This window comes from Danio aesculapii, chromosome 19 (assembly GCF_903798145.1).
Source record: "Danio aesculapii chromosome 19, fDanAes4.1, whole genome shotgun sequence".
NCBI classification, from domain to species: domain Eukaryota; kingdom Metazoa; phylum Chordata; class Actinopteri; order Cypriniformes; family Danionidae; genus Danio; species Danio aesculapii.
This window is the reverse complement of record NC_079453.1, coordinates 34,029,732-34,050,749: the sequence shown is the minus strand read 5'-3', so window position 1 is coordinate 34,050,749 and position 21,018 is coordinate 34,029,732. Positions and strand designations below refer to the sequence as shown.

General features: G+C 33.8%; 1 protein-coding gene across 2 annotated transcripts in view; it reads left to right on the top strand.

Annotated features, from left to right (window-relative positions):
- The window catches only part of nt5c1aa (5'-nucleotidase, cytosolic IAa), a 36,608-nt gene extending 16,692 nt beyond the window's left edge, over positions 1 to 19,916 (top strand). For both annotated transcript variants that reach the window (XM_056480170.1, XM_056480169.1), the window contains exons 3-7: positions 4,581 to 4,748; positions 4,992 to 5,121; positions 13,134 to 13,256; positions 14,386 to 14,570; positions 16,718 to 19,916. In XM_056480170.1, coding sequence (XP_056336145.1) covers positions 4,581 to 4,748; positions 4,992 to 5,121; positions 13,134 to 13,256; positions 14,386 to 14,570; positions 16,718 to 17,074 — 963 coding nt within the window. In that variant the 3' untranslated portion in view covers positions 17,075 to 19,916. The remainder of the gene's footprint in view (positions 1 to 4,580; positions 4,749 to 4,991; positions 5,122 to 13,133; positions 13,257 to 14,385; positions 14,571 to 16,717) is intronic.
- Positions 19,917 to 21,018: the final 1,102 nt, after the last annotated feature.

The window sequence follows — 21,018 nt, the reverse complement described above, 5'->3', positions numbered from 1 at the left end:
TTATTAGAAATGAGTTATTGAAACTATTATGTTTAAAAATGTGCTGAAAAAAATCTTTCCATTAAACAGAAGTTGGGGAAAAATATACAGGGTAGCTAATAATACTGACTTCAACTTTACATATTGCAATTGAAATCTACAGACACAAATTCATAAAGCATGGCAAAAGAAATGCTCAAAACCATATTTTGGATGGTTCCTTTCCATAAGACTAAAAGAAAACCCAACACATTAAAGCCCAAAATCTCAAGATTAACAGGTGCATTAAGTTTGTTTTTTTATGCCTGCGGTGTCTAGCCTTAAGTCATGACAGATCAATTTACACAGGCTTGTCCTTTTCCCATAACCCTCCAGGCAGCGTGTGTGTGTCTGTTTGCTCGGTTGAAGCCGTGTTGAACAGCACGCACACGCAGGGGCACTGCGTCATCCAGTAGCCCCTTTCCAAAATTAACTAGCCCTGATCTTCCTGGTGCTTTGTGTGAAATGTATATGGAGCAGCCGTCGGTCAGCTGATGTACATGAGCTGCCATATGATTGTACATGTTAGCACTGTAGAATCACATTACCAGCACTTCAATTACATTACATAATGCAATGTGAAGGAAACATTACTTGGATGTGAAAGTGAAACACTGAAGAAACCCCTTGTATACATATGTATACATATGTTTTTCAACAAAATAAAAATCTGTTTATGGTAATAATATTATATTATTATAGCATATTTGTTTATTTATTTATTCATGCATGAATTAATTTATTCATGCATTCATTTATTAATTCATGCATTTATTTAATTTTTATTATTTATTTAATTATTTATTTATTTATGCATTTATGCATTAATTAATTAATTTATTCATGCATTTATTTATTTATGCATTAATTAATTTATTCATGCATTCATTTATTAATTAATTCATTTATTTATTTAATTATTTATTTATGCATTGATTAATTTATTCATGCATTCATTTATTAATTAATACATTTTTTTATTTAATTATTTATGCATTTATGCATTAATTAATTTATTTATTCATGCATTCGTTTATTAATTCATGCATTTATTTATTTATTTATTTAATTATTTATTTATTCATGCATTTATTTATTTATTTAATTATTTATGCATTAATTAATTAATTTATTCATGCATTCATTTATTAATTCATTCATTTATTAATTAATTCATTTATTATTTATTAATGCATGAATTAATTAATTTATTCATGCATTCATTTATTAATTCATTCATTTATTATTTATTTATGCATTAATTAATTTATTTATTTATGCATTCAGTTATTAATTCGTTTATTTATTTATTTATTTATGCATTTATGCATTAATTAATTTATTCATGCATTTATTTATTTATTTATTTATTTATGCATTTATGCATTAATTAATTAATTTATTCATGCATTCATTTATTAATTCATTTATTTATTTGTTTAACTATTTATTTATGCATTAATTAATTAATTCATTCATTTTTTATTTAATTATTTATGCATTTATGCATTAATTAATTTATTTATTCATGCATTCGTTTACTAATTCATGCATTTATTTATTTATTTAATTATTTATGCATTTATGCATTAATTAATTAATTTATTCATGCGTTCATTTATTAATTCATTCATTTATTATTTATTTATGCATTAAATAATTAATTTATTCATGCATTCATTTATTAAATCATTAATTTATTATTTATTTATGCATTAATTAATTCATTTATTCATGCATTCATTTATTAATTCGTTTATTTATTTATTTATTTATTTATTTATTTATTTATGCATTTATGCATTATTAATTTATTTATTCATGCATTCATTTATAACTTAATTCATTTATTTATTTAATTATTTATTTATTTATGCATTTATGCATTAATTAATTTATTTGTTCATGCATTCATTTATTACAGTTTTTCTCATTTGGTTTGGCACATTTCTTGAAACAGGAATTACATTCTCAACAGTATAAAATTGTTTTGTAAAACAGTCTTACAGTTCAGGACAACACTATAGCTCACTTGCAAAAGCTCATATATTTCCCAAAACTGTTCACTCGTGCATCAAAACAACATTTCCTTCTCATTTAAACAGTCAGTGCCCCCAAATCCTTTGTCCCTTTGGCATTGCGTAAGCACTGCAAGTCAAAATGTTTATTGTTTTGTCACTATCGCAGAGGACCATTGAAATATCCCTCATGTCCACCTTTCAGTCTTAGCCCAGTTTTTGAAAATGGTTACTCTACTGTTTTTTTGTCTTTTGACAGAATGCAATTGTGTATAAAACTAAATCAAATAAATTTATAAGATTTATAAAATTTATTAAAAGGATTTTAATTTAAGAGTAGCCTCCAAAGTTTGACATCACACATTGCACTCATACTGCCAAGGAAATTGTAACCATTCTCAATCACACACATAAAGTAATTTCCATACATCAGAATAAAACAAAATATACTGTAATATAAACACACAAACAAAAAACAATGAAAATGATATGCAGCCTACAGTGCTTGATAGGTCAGCTGAGATGTGTGAAACTCCTTCGTTATTAGTCAAGTTCTCGTTTCACCTGACTGTCAATTGCTGTAATAAATGTAACAAATGTTCCACAGATTCATATATGGTATTATGTTCTTGACTAATTTTGACTATTGAACAGACTATTGTGCATGTGATGACTTATACAATGAAATGACGCTGACATATTGGAGCGAACAACCATTGAACTGAGAATCAACAATCAGTTTAGATCAACTAGATCTATTCACTTGCAAATTGTGCTAAATGTCGGCTACATGTACTTAATCATTTGCAAAGATCTACTTAGACATTTGCAATTTGATGAAATGAAGGAGAAATCAAGTCTGTTGTGAACAATTGCCAAGCGATTTGGAGGTTTGTCCATGTTGTTTTGAGAATTTAATTCCTGTTTCAAGAAATGAGCCAAACCAATAGAGAAAAACTGTAATTCATGCATTTATTTATTTATGAATTTATTTATTTATTTATTCATGCATTTATTTTTATGCAGTGGATGCCCTTCCAGCACTTTTTAAAAACTTTTTAATGTTCGTTTGGTATCTGTACTTTCACTCGATTACACTGAAAACAAATTATTGATTTGATTTACTCAATTTTTTAAGGTGAGTGATTACAAGCTTTGTTGAGCAATTAAATTTGATTGTTTAAATTCAGCCGATTTAGATTGTTTGCAATCACTCACCTTAAAAAAATTAAGTTAGTCCAATGAGTAATTCTTTTCAGTGTATCTTTTTTGAGTACTATATGTGCAGCGCTGTGATTATGTGGGCCTGCAAAATTGATGAACAGAGCAGTCGTGATGATCTGGATAATCCTAAATGTCCCGGTCAAGTCTGATCTGCTCTGAACACCGAGATCCTAATGTGCTCTTCATTAATCACGCTATTCTTGCCTGCACTTAACAAGATCATCTGGAATGATGCATGGTTGCCTGCTCTGGAGAGATGAATGTGTTTCATATTGTTCTTCCTACTGCTTTATGCACTTTACAGAATTCATTTCTGCTGAAAAAACCCAATACTGTCATAATTCTCTCAGCCTTATTTTCATTCAATTCAGTCTGATGTTGTTCTTTCAGCACAAAAATGTTTTGCAGAATGCTTGTGCTGCACAAAATAAGGGATGTATTAGAATTGTGTTACATTTTAATTCATGCAATATATTAGTGTTATTTAATAAGTTCAACATGTGTTAATAATAATAATAATAATAAATAATTAATAATAATATTTTTATCCACATATTACATGAGAGTGAGTAAATGATGACAGAATTGATATTTCTGGGTTAACAAATGTGTTGTTTTTTTATCACCAAACCTAAAATTAATTTTAATTTGTTTGTTGATTGAGATTAAATTAAATATTACTATTAAATAGAAACAATTATTTTTTTAAAAGTTACAATTTATCAAAAAATAAAATAAAACAATGCTGCCATCGAAATGAACTGAAACAAAGTCAATTCTACCACTGAAATAAATATAAGCTAAAAAGAAAAATTTTCTAGAATAATTTATTTAAATTTGACTCATTTGTCAGCAAAAATGTTTTACTTATTAAAATCTAAAAGGACATAAAATTGCTAAAATAATATGTTATAATAAGCTCACAATGTATTTTATAGTGAAATCAGTGTTTTATTCCATGTAAACATTCACTTACCTCGGACTACAATCCTGTCACCATATGAACTACAAATCCTCTCATGCACCTCACTCACACCTGTTCCTCTTCACCTTTGATTACACAAACACAGCTGGGAGCTGCTGAAGGACTGATTACTCAGAGTATAAAGACTGCTCACTTTCTCACACACTTTGCTGAGTCTTGTTGGTTTATTGGTAGTTGGTATTGGTTGACTTCAGGAGACTTGTAAACAGTCAGACAGTCCAGTTTGATAAAAAAGTTTTAAATAACAGAAGACCCTGGTATTTGCCTGCTATGTGCTCAAAATGTCTTTCATTTTGTGACTAAAGTCTCACAGCCGTTTCCTCATCTCTGTTCAGCCCAAACCAGAGAATGCAGTGACCATAGCCGTGTCTTCCCGAGTTATGTTCCGAACAGAGAAAGAGCAGAAGGTGTTTGAGCAGAAAGGCATCGAGGAGTACCTCAGGTATCAGGTGGAGCACGAGAATGAGCCCTTTGCTCCTGGCCCAGCATTCCCATTCGTCAAGGTAATTGCACAATCATATCTGATCATGCTTTTAAAAAATATACACTCAAAAATTACATTTGCTGTTTGTTACTTATTTTAAATGAGCTGACTTGACTTAATTCTTTCATGTTGCCCCAACTCAAATCGATTGTGTTTTTTTACAGTACAATGCATTATTAGATTATAAATAACCATGCACATGTTCATTTGCAATAGTTTTATTTCATTATAAAACTTCTTTTACATGTTTTTTTCCCCTCAGGCTCTAGAGGCAGTAAACACCCGGCTGAGGGAGCTCTATCCAGAAAGCGAGGAGCTTTTTGACATTGTTTTGGTAACTTACAACCATGCCCATGTTGGCGTCAGACTAATCAACACCATCAATTACCACAGTAAGTGTATTGCTGACCTTTTCATAGCCTGCATTCATACTAGCCATTTACATGTACATCAGTATTGGATGATCAAAAATGATTTTATGTAACAGCTATTAAAAGGAAAGTATGTCATTTTTGCCACTAGAGGGCATGTATTTACAACAAACAAATGCGTAGTTTGATGGCAACTTGTCTTGGTGTTGAACTATGGGTATTCATTACATCCCACGGGACAGTATGTCGTTTTTTGCCACTAGAGGGCATGTATTTGCAACAAACAAATGCTTCATTACATCCTACAGGACTCAAGTTGATGGATGAGCTGAAGTATTCAAAACTTATAATCAAGGTAGTATGATGCAGATTAAGACTGAGAGCTGTTGAAGCGAAATGAGAGCGATGAAGCAACTGCTGATGTCAAGTATCCGTGACGTCACCCATAGGTTTCTGACAAGCAGAAATGAAGTAGGCGTGGCCAACCATCGCCATTGTGTTCACGCGCCACTGCACCGACAGGGGGTGCCCAAAATGGGGTATAGAGGCAGAGCGTCAGTGGAACTAAAGATGCCTGCTAGCATTTTGGTTTTAGGAGAAATGCTTAATAATTTATTACCTTTATTAATATAAATGAAATGGATGCGTTATAAAAAAAATTCACCCCCTCACAGTTGTAATGAAGGGTGATATTGGCTGTTCCAAAACCATCTTTTGTAAAAGGCAGTAAACATGTTTTTATCAGCTGTAAAATTGGCCAATTTAGCATTGCAGTCAGTGAACATCTAGAGTTCCTGAAGCCAGCACCCAATGGCGATGAATTGGAGTTTCAGTTTCTTTCATATTGGCTTTACGAGGGAGAGTGGGAGGTTGCCGCTTAGTATTATCATATGATTCTGTTATAATGCTGCTGTGTAGACTAAAAAAACACATAACATATTACAGCGTCTTTGCATTTCCCTGATTTCTATAAAACTAAACCAGAAATCGAGGGTGTGACATCATTAGCATTGTGATACAGGAGTACAAGTTCCATGTCACAAGTTAAAATTTAAATTATAAGTGTAAAAGTGGGCTATTGGAAGTACATAAGTCAGCCAAATATATAACACTGTATAGTAGTTTTAGATATTTTCATGTAACAAATTAACTGTCGCAAAAACTTTTAAGGTCAAGATAATTTGCTGAGCAAGCAGCTGCTTGTCGCAACTATATTTTTTCTTATGTTTAAAAAAAGAAATTTTTGTAGATGAAAAATTGCATGTGTTTTGGTAGTAAAATGCAGTAAAATGTCAATTAAAGTGGATCATTAAGAAATCATAAACCACATATTAGAAAGTGCTGGAGTATCAGTAAGTTGAAAGCGCTGAATATTAAAATGAAAAATGTACTCACCATTTACACAGACTGAAGTTGTTCCAAACCTTTATGAGGTTCTTTCTTCTGTTGAACTAAAACAAGCAGATGTTTTGAAGAAACCTGAAAACTGAAAACCATTGACGTTCATTGTAGGAAAAACAAATATGGAAGTCAATAGTTACAGGTAGGGATGCTCCAATCGATCGGCCAGAGATCAGTATCGGCCGATAATCACATTTATGACTCAATAAGTACTTGGCCATCTGAGCGATCTCATGAACCGATGGCAAATGTTTGAGTTTACAAGCGAAGGAAGATGCATGTGCGCACCCGTATATTATACATCAGCAGAGCAACAACATCAGTGCTTAATTTGCGAATTGCGAAGTCCCGAAACAGATCGGGGTAACGGTTCCAGCATGTTACCCGAGGATGTAGAGGTATATGTGAGGAACATGTGAGGTTTATGATGCGCGGGGGTAGGAGTGATCGCTGTGCTCACGTCACAACAGCTAAATAAAATAAATACAGATGTGGTGCGATTTCTGTTTATACAGTTTATTGGTGCAACTCGCACGAGTGATAGTCTCTTTGTTGCAGCCATTGTATATCCAGTGTTTTGAGCTGCTGTGACGCGGACAGAGCGATGGCTTCTATCTAATGTCCAACCGAATGACCTCTCCCGGAAGCTCCGTGAGTTTCCTGCATAGTGGCTCCACGACCCCGCAAATTTAAATTTTTAATTAAAATTAATTAAAACTTAATTAAAAGTTAAAATACCCCGCAAATCATGGTGATGAGACTGAGTGAGCAAGAGAACGGATTGAGCGAGGCACAGTAATGTTCTAAGCCTTACATTAGTTAGGTTAACTTCTTATGCATCAAATATGCTCTCCAAACTTTTTCTTGATTGAGACATCTTGAATTCTTTTTTCATCATTTGCAATGTTTCTAAATTGCTTTGTTAATCATTTCTTACCAGTTTTTTAAATCCGTTTTATCTATAAATCTTCTTCTGACCATGACATGTTCACACTTTATGGTTCTAAAATATGTGTTTAAGGGATTATATGCAGCATCATTAATTTATTCTCTAAGGTAAAGAGAAAACTCCACTTAAGAATCATACAATCTACTAGGCAAAATGTCCTTTATGCATTATCAAGCTTAAAGCATCAGAATCTGTACTCGGTATCGGCTGCAAAAATCCTGATTGAGCATCCCTAGTTACGGGTTTTTAGCGTTCATCAAAATATGTCCCTTTGTTTTCAACAGAAGAAAAAAACTCAAAGATTGTAACAAGAGAAGGGTGAAGAAATGATGAGAGTGTTTTCATATTTGCGGGAACTATCCCTTTAAATAGCTTCATGACTTTGAGTACACAGAACTGTAAATGCAAATGTTTTCTTAAAGGATAAATCTCCAGCTGGCCAATCACATCTTCCCACAGAGAAGCATATGACTCCTGTAACCTCTGTATCACAAAGCAGCCACTTCCTGCTCAGCTCCCTGCAGCGCCACAGCTGGACTGGTTTTGATCGTTCCGGTGGCGAACTGCAGAGAAAACAAACACCGCTCCATCTTTTGGCCTCTCTTTGGACAAAACAACAAATATGAGGATATGGACTGACGTTTCAAGAACTATTTGAAGTCAGAACTCCATGTTCTGAACCACAAAATATGTTAGATGTAAGCTGGAAGATAAATGCGAGTCTTATAGTTCCAAAACCCTTGAAAGCAATGACGACAACAAAAATCATTAGAAAGAAAATAGGAATGAGCCTTAATTATTATTATTTATTCCTTTCATCTAAAGCCTAGTTATTGATTTTCCAGCTATTTTGGGCTCATAAACAGAGCCAGTCATATTGCATGAAAGATTATTTGATTATTTGAAGTATCAAGTGCATGTTTTTTGTAGGGAATGTTAGCTTCTAGATGAATTCACATTATTACATACACAACACATATATATTTATATTTTATAATGATATATGTTTTACCTGATTTATTTAGAAGCCAAACATAAAATGGACTTTCCAAAGGCATTAATTGAAATCGGCAGCACAGTGGCTCAGTGGTTAGCACTCACAGCAGGAAGGTCCCTGGTTTGAGCCCTGGCTGGGTGCTCCGGTTTCCCCCACAGTCCAAAGACATGCGCTATAGGTGAATTGAATAAACTAAATTGACTGTAGTGTATGAGTGTGAATTATTCCCTTAGTGTTAGTTAAATTTGTCTTATTGCATTCCGCAGTTTCACTCATCTGACATAATAAAATGAATGTGTTTATATATTTACAAAGTGGCCATATAATAAGTGTGATATTGTAGAGTTATTGTGTTATATAAAGCTAAAGTCAAAATTATTAGCCCTCCTGTGAGCTTTTTCTTTTTAAAATATTTCCCAAATGATGTTTAGCAGAGCAAAGAATTTTACACAGTATTTCCTGTAATATTTTTTCTTCTGGATAAAGTCTTATTTGATTTATTTCAGCTAGAATAAAAGCATTTTTTTATTTTCATTCATTAATTTTTTTTTCAGCTTAGTCCCTTTATTAATCTGGGGTCGCCACAGCGGAATGAACTGCCAACTTATCCAGCAAATTTTTTACGCAGCGGATGTCCTTCCAGCTGCAACCCATCACTGCAAAACACCCATACACTTCCATTCACACACATACACTACGGACAATTTAGTTTTCCCAATTCACCTGTATCTCATGTCTTTGGACTATGGGGGAAACTGGAGCACCCAGAGGAAACCCACGCCAACACGAAAACATGCAAACTCCACAATGAAATGGCAACTGACCCAGCCGAGGCTCGAACCATCGACCTTCTTGCTTTGAGGCGAGAGCACTACCCACTACGCCACCGTGCTGTCTATTTTTAATTTTTTTAAAAGGCATTTTAAGTTTAATATTATTATTTTGATCATCTACAGCACAGACCATTGTTATACAATGACTTGCCTAATTACCGTAACTTGCCTAATTTACCCACACTGTAAAAAAATCCCAGTTGCCTTAAATTTTTAAGATGAATCAAATTAACCTTATGAGTTCATTGAACTTATATTATGTTAAACTGACTTACAACAGCTTGCGTAACTTATAAAATTAATTACATAACTTAGATTAATAAGGTACGATGAGCTAAAAACATATGTTGTCATGACTAATTAATCATATACTTTTTACAGTGTAGTTAAGCCTTAATATTAGTATCTTTAAAAATGTCTAGTCAAATATTAAAGAGTGTCATTATCAAAGATAAACTAAATTAGCTATTAGAAATGAGTTATTAAAACTATTATGTTTAGAAAAGTGTCGAAAAAATCTTGTTAAACAGAACTTGGGGAAATATAAAGGGTGGCTAATAATTCAGGAGGGCTAATAAAGCTGACTTCAACTGTATGTTAGCATTAGCATTTAGCATTGCAAAATAAACCCCTTCAGAATTATGTGAGACCCAGCCACTCTGCGTCAGAACTGGGGTTCATTTTACGATAATGATCATCTGACTGTACTTTATCCCTAGCTTTACCCCTGGGCAAACTTGGCCCTGACGTGTCACGTAAATCAAACCTCCTGCTGATGTTTACTGAGCTGGCACTCGTGCACCAATGTGTCAAAAGCTAAAAGGAGCACATTAGCTTAACATTTCCCATCAGTGTTAGTTTTCCATCTGCTAAACAGTTCATGAGGTGTCTAAATAGTCAAATCTTCTCACAAACAAACTAATTATCTTAAAGGGATAGTTCACCCAAAATAAAAAATGTTTTCACTATTTACTTGGTCTCAAGTGGTTCCAAACGTTTACTGGTTTCTGATATTTTTGTTCAGCACAAAAAATTTATCAAGAAAAGTTTAGTTTAGTTTAAACTTTATCGTCCATTCTGCTTGGCACAGAAAAGAAATTTTGTCTTGAACACTGCTAACAACCATACAACAATCACATAATAGCAACACTCATCAAGACAACAACATGAATTAAAAACAAATTAGCCCCATACATATTACAGCAGATCATTCTTAACAACCGCACCATTGTACAGTGATCCAATTTAATACAACTGCAGTTGGGATAAAAGACTTTTAATAAGCATTTCTTCGAGATCTAGGAATTGTAAACCTGCATCCTGATGGTAACATTTCAAAAGCTGAGTGACGGGAAGTGAAAAGTCGCAATTGCTGTTTTTTCCATACAGGAATCAAATAAAATCTGCAGCGAATGTTGTTTATAACCAGTTATCTTATTTGCCTGATTGATAATTTGTGATAATTTCTTCTTCTGTTCAAGTGTTGTGTTACATGTTACATGAGACAATAATATATATGTTAACACTCTCTATTAATGATCTATATGCCATGTTTAAAGTCTGTGTACTAACATTAAAACTTCTCAACTTGTGGAGGAGACTGATGTATTGACTTGCCTTCTTATAAACAGCCTCAAAATTCAGTTTATTGTCAATAATTGTGCCTAAATACTTAAAATATGAGACCTGCTCTACTATTTTTCCATTTATGATGACTGGTTTATAAAATCTAGTATCTGCTGCTCAATGTTTGACTCCCTTGATCAGGGGTGCCCAAAAGTTTTCTTATGAAGGGCCAAAAACCAAACTTGATCGAGGCTAGTGGGCCAAAGGTAAATATTGTTGCCATGGGTAATTTCCTAATTTATTTAGTAATGTTTAAAAATGACTATAAAACATTGCTTTTATATTAACTAATACAGCTTTTTATATGAAATAACAGTATTTTTTTTACATTTATTAATGAACTTATTACAGTTAAAACAAAACAAAACAAACTAATTAAAACAGTTACACTAGTTTTTGCCTTGATTTGCTCATCGATGTCTTCTGCATTGTCCTCTATCTGTCGAGTGACAGTATTTACATTAAAAAATCTGATTTATTTACAACATTTAATTGAAACAATTAAACAGCAATAAAACAAACAAAAATGGTTGATGATGATCTCTTAACTGTTAAAGGAATTCGCCCCAACACTTCATGATTCTCACTCTCCTCTCAGATGGGATGACGGGCCAAATCAAAGGTTACAATGGACCAACTTTGGCCCGTGGACCCTATTTTGGGCATCTCTGCCCTAGACATAGCTCTTTCGTTTTTTCCAATATTAAGATGTAATGAGCTTTTGCCAAACCAATTAAATGTTAGAAATTCATTAACATCTTTTTGTTTTACAGAAGAAAGAAAATAAATGGGTCTGAAACAAGTAGAGGGTTAAGAGCTTTCATTTTTGGAAGAAGCTGACAGTAATTTTGATAAAAGTATTTAAAGGGACAGTTAACTCCAAAATAATAACTCTACCTTTGTCCGTTTACCCTTAATTCGTTTCAAACTCGTAAGACTAGATGTTCAGAACATGAATGGAGACATTTTTACTCAAATATAAGATTTATGTAAAAGTACTGAAAGTTTATTTACACTCAAAATATTTTTAAAGGGCATTTATTTGACCTATTTTACAAGATGTAAGATAAGCCTTTGTTGTCTCCAGAATGTGTCTTTAAAGTTTCAGCTCAAAATACCCATCAGATAATTTATTATAGCCTCCAGAATCTGCTCATTTGCTGTCTGAATACATTGTAGCTGTTGTTGACTAAGATAAAGCCAAAATACAGCTTATTAGTCAAAAAACACGTAAGTTTATTTAATATATTCTGGTGTTTATTCAAGCCTTCCTGAAACGATGAGTCTCACACAAATGCTGTTTGCCGTGCACACACACACACACACACACACGCACACACACACACACACACACACACACACACACACACACACACACATATGTGCGTTTACTGATACCATGTGGCCGTGGAGATTATATCGGTTAAGAATTACATAGCGATTTTTCGGTCTTTATAACAAACATGCTCGGTTTTTAAAAAAGTTTTAAGCTCATAAAACTTTTATAAATCACAGAGAGTTACAACAAATGTTTTAATCCCAGTTTATTTGCAAAATATATTCTGTGGACATGTGTATACATGTTATTATTGAAACATGGCACATCAATTCGGTGGGCGAGGAAAACCACACTCCTATGTCACGTAGCAGTGGGCTCCAAAATCACTGGAATTTGGGTCCTATTTTAACGTCAGAAATTTAAAAAAAAGAGACTTTTGGGTTTATGTCACTCCAATATGACTGTTGACACTATACCTAAACATAGTTCTGTCCAAACAGCTAACAAAAGTTGATTTTTATCATTGGTGCCCTTTAAAGTTCACTAAAAGAGGCAAAAAAATACATCCATATGAATCAGACTGTTAATCTAAACTTTCTGAAAAGAGAGAGTTGCTTTATATGATGAACAGATTTATTTTAAGCTTTAATAGTCATGGCTCACTGCTAATTGCATTTCTACAATGTCATTCATTGCTGATTTTTTTTCTAAATATAATGACACCACTAGGTGTCACTGTAGATCACAGACTAAATCAGACCCTACATTTTTTAGTCAATACTCCCCTTTTTTGACGTCGTAGAGTACTCTAAATAAAAAGTCAAAATAAACAAAATACTTAAATATACCCACTTTAAATATAAGTTTCTGCCAAATGTACAACTGTAAATGCAATAATAACTGGCTCTAAATGTTAATTGCTGATTAATATTCTTCTCCTGCCCCCAGATCTATTCATCGAGCGGTTCTGCATGACGGGAGGCAGCAGCCCCATTGGGTACCTGAAAGCGTGGCATACAAACTTGTATTTGTCTGCCGATGCCGAAAAGGTTCAGGAGGCCCTAGCTGAAGGTTAGGACACTGTAAATATGAGATAACTAAAGCAGATGTTTAGTAATTAATCTTGTAGCACATTCTATTTCAGCAAATCAAAAGAGAAACGTGACATTTTAGTGCAACATGCAGTACATGTTTCAGTTTTACAACATGCTCAAAGAGACCTTTAATGTTAAATGTAATAATTATAGGATTTTTTTAGACTGGCATAAAAAGGTTTCATTCAAACTGGATTCATAAATAATGTGTAAAAGTTATATTATGTGCCTCAATGATGCTACACACTTGAATTAAAGGGATAGTTCACCCAAAAATGGAAATTACCTCATCATTTACTCTCCCTCATATGAGTCTAATCCTTTATGAGTTCCTTTCTTCTGTTGAACACTTAAATGGGTGCCAGCCACCAGCATTCTTCAAAATATCTTCTTATGTGTTCAACAGAAAAAAGAAACTTAAATAGGTTTTGAACAAGTTAAGGGTAAGTGAAATGTACATTTCTCTTTAACTAAGTGAAAAATCTTTGAACAGTCTGAACAGGTGGTTTTCAGAGATTAGGCTTGTGGTATATTTGGAGAGGTCATTTGAGAGGTGACCTGTCATTGATTTTGAATTATGAAAATGACTTAGTGGTCACAGGAATCGCTCTTGCAGTTTTCCATTTCATTAAATGAACTGCACTGTGTATGGCAGGGGTGTCCTGGAGGGCCGGTGTCCTGCAGATTTTAGCTCCAACTTGCCTCAACACACCTGCACGGATGTTTCTAGAGAGCCTAGTAAGTGCTTGATTAGCTAGCCCAGGTGTGTCTGATTGGGGTTGGAACTAAACTTTGCAGGACACCGGCCCTCCAGGACCGAGCTTGGACATGCCTGGTGTATGGCTTTGTTTAGTACCTCCGATTGACATTTTTCATATTAATTACTGCACAAATTAATAATAAAAAAAGCTAAATAAAAGTAATTGAAATGTGTGAAAGCATTGAGTTCCAGAATGACTGAATGTTTAGCAATCCAATGACCTATTTGTTTTGCTGAGGCTTAATGGGTCCTAATCTCTTTAAAGAGCACACTTTAAATGTCATTCATCACAGTGCTTTTCCTCTAGGCTAGTGAGATTTACTTTTGTTTTTGTGTCTTCTTACAGGAATTGCAGCAGCCACTATGTTTATGCCAGAAAAACAGATCGAGGTGTCCGAGACGCAGCTGAGAGTGGCATTTGATGGCGATGCCGTTCTCTTTTCTGATGAGTCTGAGCGCATTTTTAAAGCCCACGGCCTGGACAAGTTTTTCGAGCACGAGAGGGAAAATGAAAACAGATTGTTAGATCATGTATGTGGTTTTATTGTTACCCATCTGAGCTGTTTGTATCTGAAAGCTAAAGAGCAAATGCAGAATGCCTGTTTAAAGGTGATGCGTGTCATTTTTATATTTTAAAAATTGGAATTAGTTTCTTAAAAATTTGATCAGATCCCAAAAGTGTGACACACATGATGCTATAAGGCGCAAGACATGTATGGTGTGATTTGTTTCTAATGTCAGACAAGCGCAACAGTAATTTTCACGTTTTGCGTGAATTTACTGGAGTTTTCTGAGAGAAATCTGAAAGGGTCTGAGATACGGGAGACTCCCGGGAAAAACGGGAGTGTTGGCAGGTATGGATATATATAACTATTGTTCATTTATTCATTTGCTGGAAATTAAAACTGAACTTAGAAATAGTTTTGAAACAAATCTTTGTGCTTAACAGACGAAATAAAACATGAAGGCTAATGGATGTCTTCAGTGGAGCGCGTACAACACCATTTCCTTATCCAAAAAAGTAAAGGAGTAAAGTAAAGAGTAAAAGTAAAGAGAAAGTAAAGAGGCCGAATGGAGGAGGCTCATTCTATATCCTTGCACTGCAGATGGTCTGTTTAACTGTTTTCTTGGTAGTGAAGTTCAGTTTTTCCACTTACAAAGTCCGCCATGTAAATAGCAAATGCGCCATGACGCAACCCAACTAAGTCTTAAAGGGAATGTGAGATGAGACTCTGATTGGTTTAATGCATGTTATACTCAAAACACACCCATAACTCATTAAGAGAATAAGCTCAACCCCGTTAGACCATGGCCAGGCACAGAATGTATTTTTCCGTCCTTAAAATAGCAAAAGTGAATTCAGACACGTCCATAATGCTTTTGTCCCATTCGCTTTAGACTTTGCACCTAGATTGTTAAAATAGAGCCCTTTATGTTTTATAAACCTTCAAAGATAAACCAGTTGGGAACTTTGAGATTATTTACTTATTCTGTATGCTTTTGTTGAACCTAAATATCCAATTCAACTTTGATATTCAACTTTAAAAAATCAATTCAACTTTTAAAATTGCACTTGTGTTTAATAAATTACAAAAACTACATTAACCATGATGCTGTACAGAAAATCCACCAATCAGATAGCTGCAGCTAAAAAAAAGAGTACCAAAAAATCTTTAGTTCAGCTGTCTCCCATGAAGTAGTAAATGACATAACCGAATCAATCTGTGCTTTATATTGACTCCACAGATACAAGCATATTTTTAAGTAAATATATTTATATTTCTCTGTGAATTTAATTAGATTGGCAGTGCTTAATAGTATTAATAATTAGCCATAGTATCCCATCCCCCCATTAAACAATATGGGGAGGCTGCAGACCTGGAGCCAGGCAGATCTATGACCCACGCAGTTTTATGTCTGTACAGTATTATTAACATTATCATAATAATCATGATCAAAAATCACTTACTATATGGCCCTACACAACCTCTACCCATAAAGCCAACCGTCACAGGAAACATGTCAAACTTTGGATGTCTAAATAGACTGTAAAGCATGATTTTCCAACTCCAGTATTAACTTCACATGGTATTCAAATTATAATATGGCTGTATATCTGCCACCCCTACTGGACGCATTAGGAACAACAGAAATGTACAACTTATACCTTCATCTTTGTGAATTTCATATATATAGTTTGTACTGTTGTGATTTGCCTGATAGCACATGGTTTGAGTCATGGCTTATAATGCTTTAACAAATAACTGGTCTCGGACTGTCACAACTGACTAATCAGAATCAATCCTTTCAGAGTGCTCCGTTGCAAAAAATATATAGTTATATCATGACAACTTTTTAAAGATTGACATAGTACTGGGTATAGACAATGAAAATATTTTAGTAGCTTTGGGAGAATTTGGCCTTAAAAATGTAACAGCTACCAAATAGCAAAATAAATAAATAAATAAATAAATAATTAATGCTATGGAAGTTAGATGCTTTCAACATTATACAGAACATATTTTGTGTTTAATAGTAACAACAGAAACTTACAGAATGATGACAGAATTTACATTTTTAGGTGAACCACATCAGTGTGCGCCATCTAGAGTTTCATGACAGAACTTTTTAAATAACATTTAATAAGCTACACTTTTACGTCTCTGTCCACCTCACAGGGGCCACTGAAGGGTTTTCTGGAAGTGCTCGGGAAGCTTCAGAAGAAATTCTATGCTAAAGGCCATCGTTTGGACTGTCCCATCCGCACCTACCTTGTGACGGCCCGAAGCGCAGCCAGTTCAGGCATCCGCGCCTTAAAGACTCTCCGTGCCTGGGGACTCGAAACAGACGAGGCTCTTTTCCTAGCCGGGGCTCCAAAAGGCCCCATGCTGGAGAAAATCCGGCCCCACATATACTTTGATGACCAGATGTTCCATGTGGAGGGAGCCGTGGAAATGGGTGCCATCGCTGCCCACGTGCCCTATGGGATTGCACAGAAATACCCACATAAAAAAAGCAGCAATACAGCAAAATAGCAAATAAAGACATTCAAATCAGACTTTTTAATTTATTTTTATTTCGTAAACTCGGTTTGGATCAGGATCGCAGTGTATTCTCTTCGCCTTTTTTTCATATTACCTAAACAAGGCCACATCTAAGATGTAACTGAAAGATTACTATAGTAATTTATAGTAGCATTTTTGAACCATACTATAGTAACGTTATTTAAACTGTATATATTAATGTATTTACAACACTTTGTGAATGCTACAGCATGATGTAGTATTAACTATGGTGAACTGATGGAACTGTATTAAATACTGTAGTATATATTTGTTTTTACTACCGTATACTGTAGTGTATTGTATTATAATGTATTCTATAGTTGTACAAACCTACAGTATTAAGTGATTTGTTTATATTATTATATGTTTTGTTATTATAGCAACTATAGAATTACCACAACATATTATTTTAAATACTGTACTATAGTATGGTTCAAAAACTATAGAATTTACTATTAATTACGATCCCACTATATATTAGGTGGCCTACTATGTACTTGGATCAAAAAAAATAAATAAATACAATGTACTTACTGTGTTCATAATGTATTTCAGAACAGTTGAGGTGGGATATGTGTAGGGTTGGAGACACGTTTGGTCGTATGGGTAGGTTTAAGTGTGTAAGGAATGGTCAATAGTGTAATTAATGATGTAATTGCATAAAATGAATTACAGATGTAATTACATGCATGTATTTAATTGATCATAAGTACAATGTAAAAGCAAGTATTTATACATAGAAGCACATTGTAATAAATGATTAATTCAAGTGAATATTAGTGAAGGCCACCTAATATAAAGTGAGACCTTAATTACTATAGTATTTTTTTTATTTGGGTCAACCCAATGTGACTCTTGAAATATGCATTATGAATGACCAACGTGCCTCTGGTGAAGCACTGCGATGAATGGTCATTTTCATATTGGCATACAATTTTCGGTAATATTTCTTGGAAATACAACCTCAAATCAGAAAAAGTTATGACATTATGGAAAACACAAATAAAAAAGAAACTAGTGATTTCTAAATTTACTTTGACTTGTATTTCATTGAAGACAATATGAACACAAAATATTTCATGCTTTGTCTGGTCAACTTCATTTAACTTGTAAATATGCATCCTACAACCCGCAACACATTCTAAAAAAGTTGACCGGTGTAATTTAGGGCTAGTAATCTGGTTAAATAATGATGTGATTTGAAACAGGTGATGTCAACAGGTGATTGTAATTATGATTTGGTACAAAAGCAGCATCCAATAAATGTCTAGTCCTTTTAGGAGCAAAGATGGGCCGAGGATCACCAGATTTCCAACAAATACATGATAAAATTATTGAAATGTTTAAAAGCAATATTCCTCAAAGAAAGATAGGAAGACATTTGGATATTTCACCTTCAACAGTGCATAACATCATTAAACGCTCAAGGAATCTGGAGGAATTTCAGTGCGTAAAGGACAAGGACGCAAACCTAAGCTGAACAACCATGATCTTCGATCCCTTAGGCGACTCTGCATCAAGAATCCTCATTCATCAATAAGCGATATCACCACATGGGCTCAAGTCTACGTTGGCAAACCTTTGCCGAATAACACAATACGTAGTTACATCCACAAATGCCAGTGAAAATCATAATGAACCAAAAGGAAACCCTATGTTAACAGTGTCCAGAAGCATCGTCAACTTCTCTGGGCTTGGAGACATCTGGGATGGACCATCAGACAGAGGAAACATGTACTGTGGTCAGATGAATCAATATTTCAGTTTTTTGGGGGGGAGAAATGGATGCTGTGTGCAACGGACCAAACAAGAAAACGATCATTCAGACTGTTACCACCAACAAGTTCAAAAGCCAGGGTCTGTCATGGTATAGGGTTGTCAGTGCCCTTGGCAAATGTAACTTGGAATTCTGTGATGGCACAATTTATGCTGAAAAATACAGAGATTTTGGAGCACAATATGCTCCCTTCTTTTCCAGGGACACCCATGCATATTTCAACAAGACAATGCCAAACCACATTCTGCACACATTACAAGTCGGTGGATGTGGAAGAATAGGATATAGGTACTTGACTGGCCTGCCTGCAGTCCCGTCCTGTCTCCAATAGAGAATGTGTGGCGCAGTTTGAAGCATAAAATGCAACAATGAAGACCTTGTACTGCTGCCCACCTTAAAACATGTTTGCAGGAAGAATGGGACGAAATTACACCTGAAACACTTCATCGATTGGTGTCTTCAGTCCCTAAACATTTTTTAAGTGCTGTGAAATAGAATGGCAACATTACAAAAAGGAAAATGCTTTACCGGTTTAACTGTTTTTGAAATGTGTTGCAAGAACCAAAATTGGAATATGTGTTTATTTAAAAGAAAATCACGAGGAACACATTAAATAATGTTTGTTGTATTGTCTGCAATGAAATACAAGTCAAATACAAGTACATTTAGAACTCTCTTCTTTCTTTTTTTATTTGCGTTTTCCATACTGTCCCAACTTTTTCTGATTTGGGGTTGTTTTACTGTTTAAACTGAATGCGCACAGCTATTCAGCTATAGACTGTGTTTCATTTACTGATGGTGTGTGTGAGCAAAACTACAGAGTTATTTCATGTAATGTATGTGGTTGTGTATGATGGATAGAGCCTGTAATGTAAAGTGCGATACTTAAAGGAAGCCATAATATTTTTACGTTTCAGAAGATAAAATGTATTGAGAATCTATAGATATATTTAGAAAGTATATTTTCATTTTTAAAGTGTTACTTGTACGTTTATGTTTTTCTCATCTGCATTCAATATAGAATGTCTTTCAAAAGTTTGGGGTCAGTATTTTCTTTTTGGGTGGGTGGGGTTGGGGGGGGATTCATTGGTCAAAGACAATTAAAAAGGGAAAAAGGATCAGTATTTCAAATAAATGCATTTTTTTAATTATTTCTTTTTAAAAGTATCCTAGTAAAACTGCATCATGTATCCAAAAATATATATAATATATTTCAATATAAAGCATCAAAACTTATGGTTTCGCTGTTAAAAAGTGAGTAAACCTGTTGCCCTAAAAGTGGCAAGTTTTTATAAAACTTTATTTTAAAAACTGACTAAACATGCTGTAACTTGGAACTAAGTTTACTTATTTTTTTCATCATGCACATCGCTTTATTTCAAGTGAATAGGTTTACTCGCTTTTTAGAGTAAAGTCAGCTAATCTCTTTTTACAATGATAATATACAAATGCTTAGCAAATTAACCAATTAAAATGTTTTCTGACACTGAAATTTGGAGTAATGACATTGAAAATTCAGTTTTGACAGTTAATAAATGATATTTTACTATATATTCAAATAGAAAACATTGTAATATTTTATTCTTGTATTTACAGAAAATAACAATTGTTGAAAATAATGTATCAATTATAATTGATTTATTTTTTTTCTATATTACAGTTTTTCTCAGTTGCTTTGGTGCATGTCTCACAACACTATTTACATTTGCACAACAGTTATTGTATTTCTCAAAACAATTAGTACAAACTGCAAAACCTAGTTGATAACCTGCAATAGCGCTTCACTTGCTCAAAATTGATAGCTCTTTCATCAAAAACAAGTATTTATATCAATGAAAGTGTCAGTGTCATCAAGATGAAAAGTCTTGACACCATTGTTTATGATCATTATAGTCAAACAGCTTTGTCATGTTTTCATTATGACCGTTTACTCTGTACATTTTTTCCAATGCAAAAACGTCAGATTTTGGTGACACTTCCTGAAAATGCTCAAGACAGCACTATATACTATTTGAACAGGCATTTGAAAACTACAGTAAAGTTAGACATCACTGCATTTAGTGAAGTATCTGAGTACAAGACACCGAATATGTATGTTTCATATTTTTACTGCTCTTTGCAATTCTAATTTATTCAC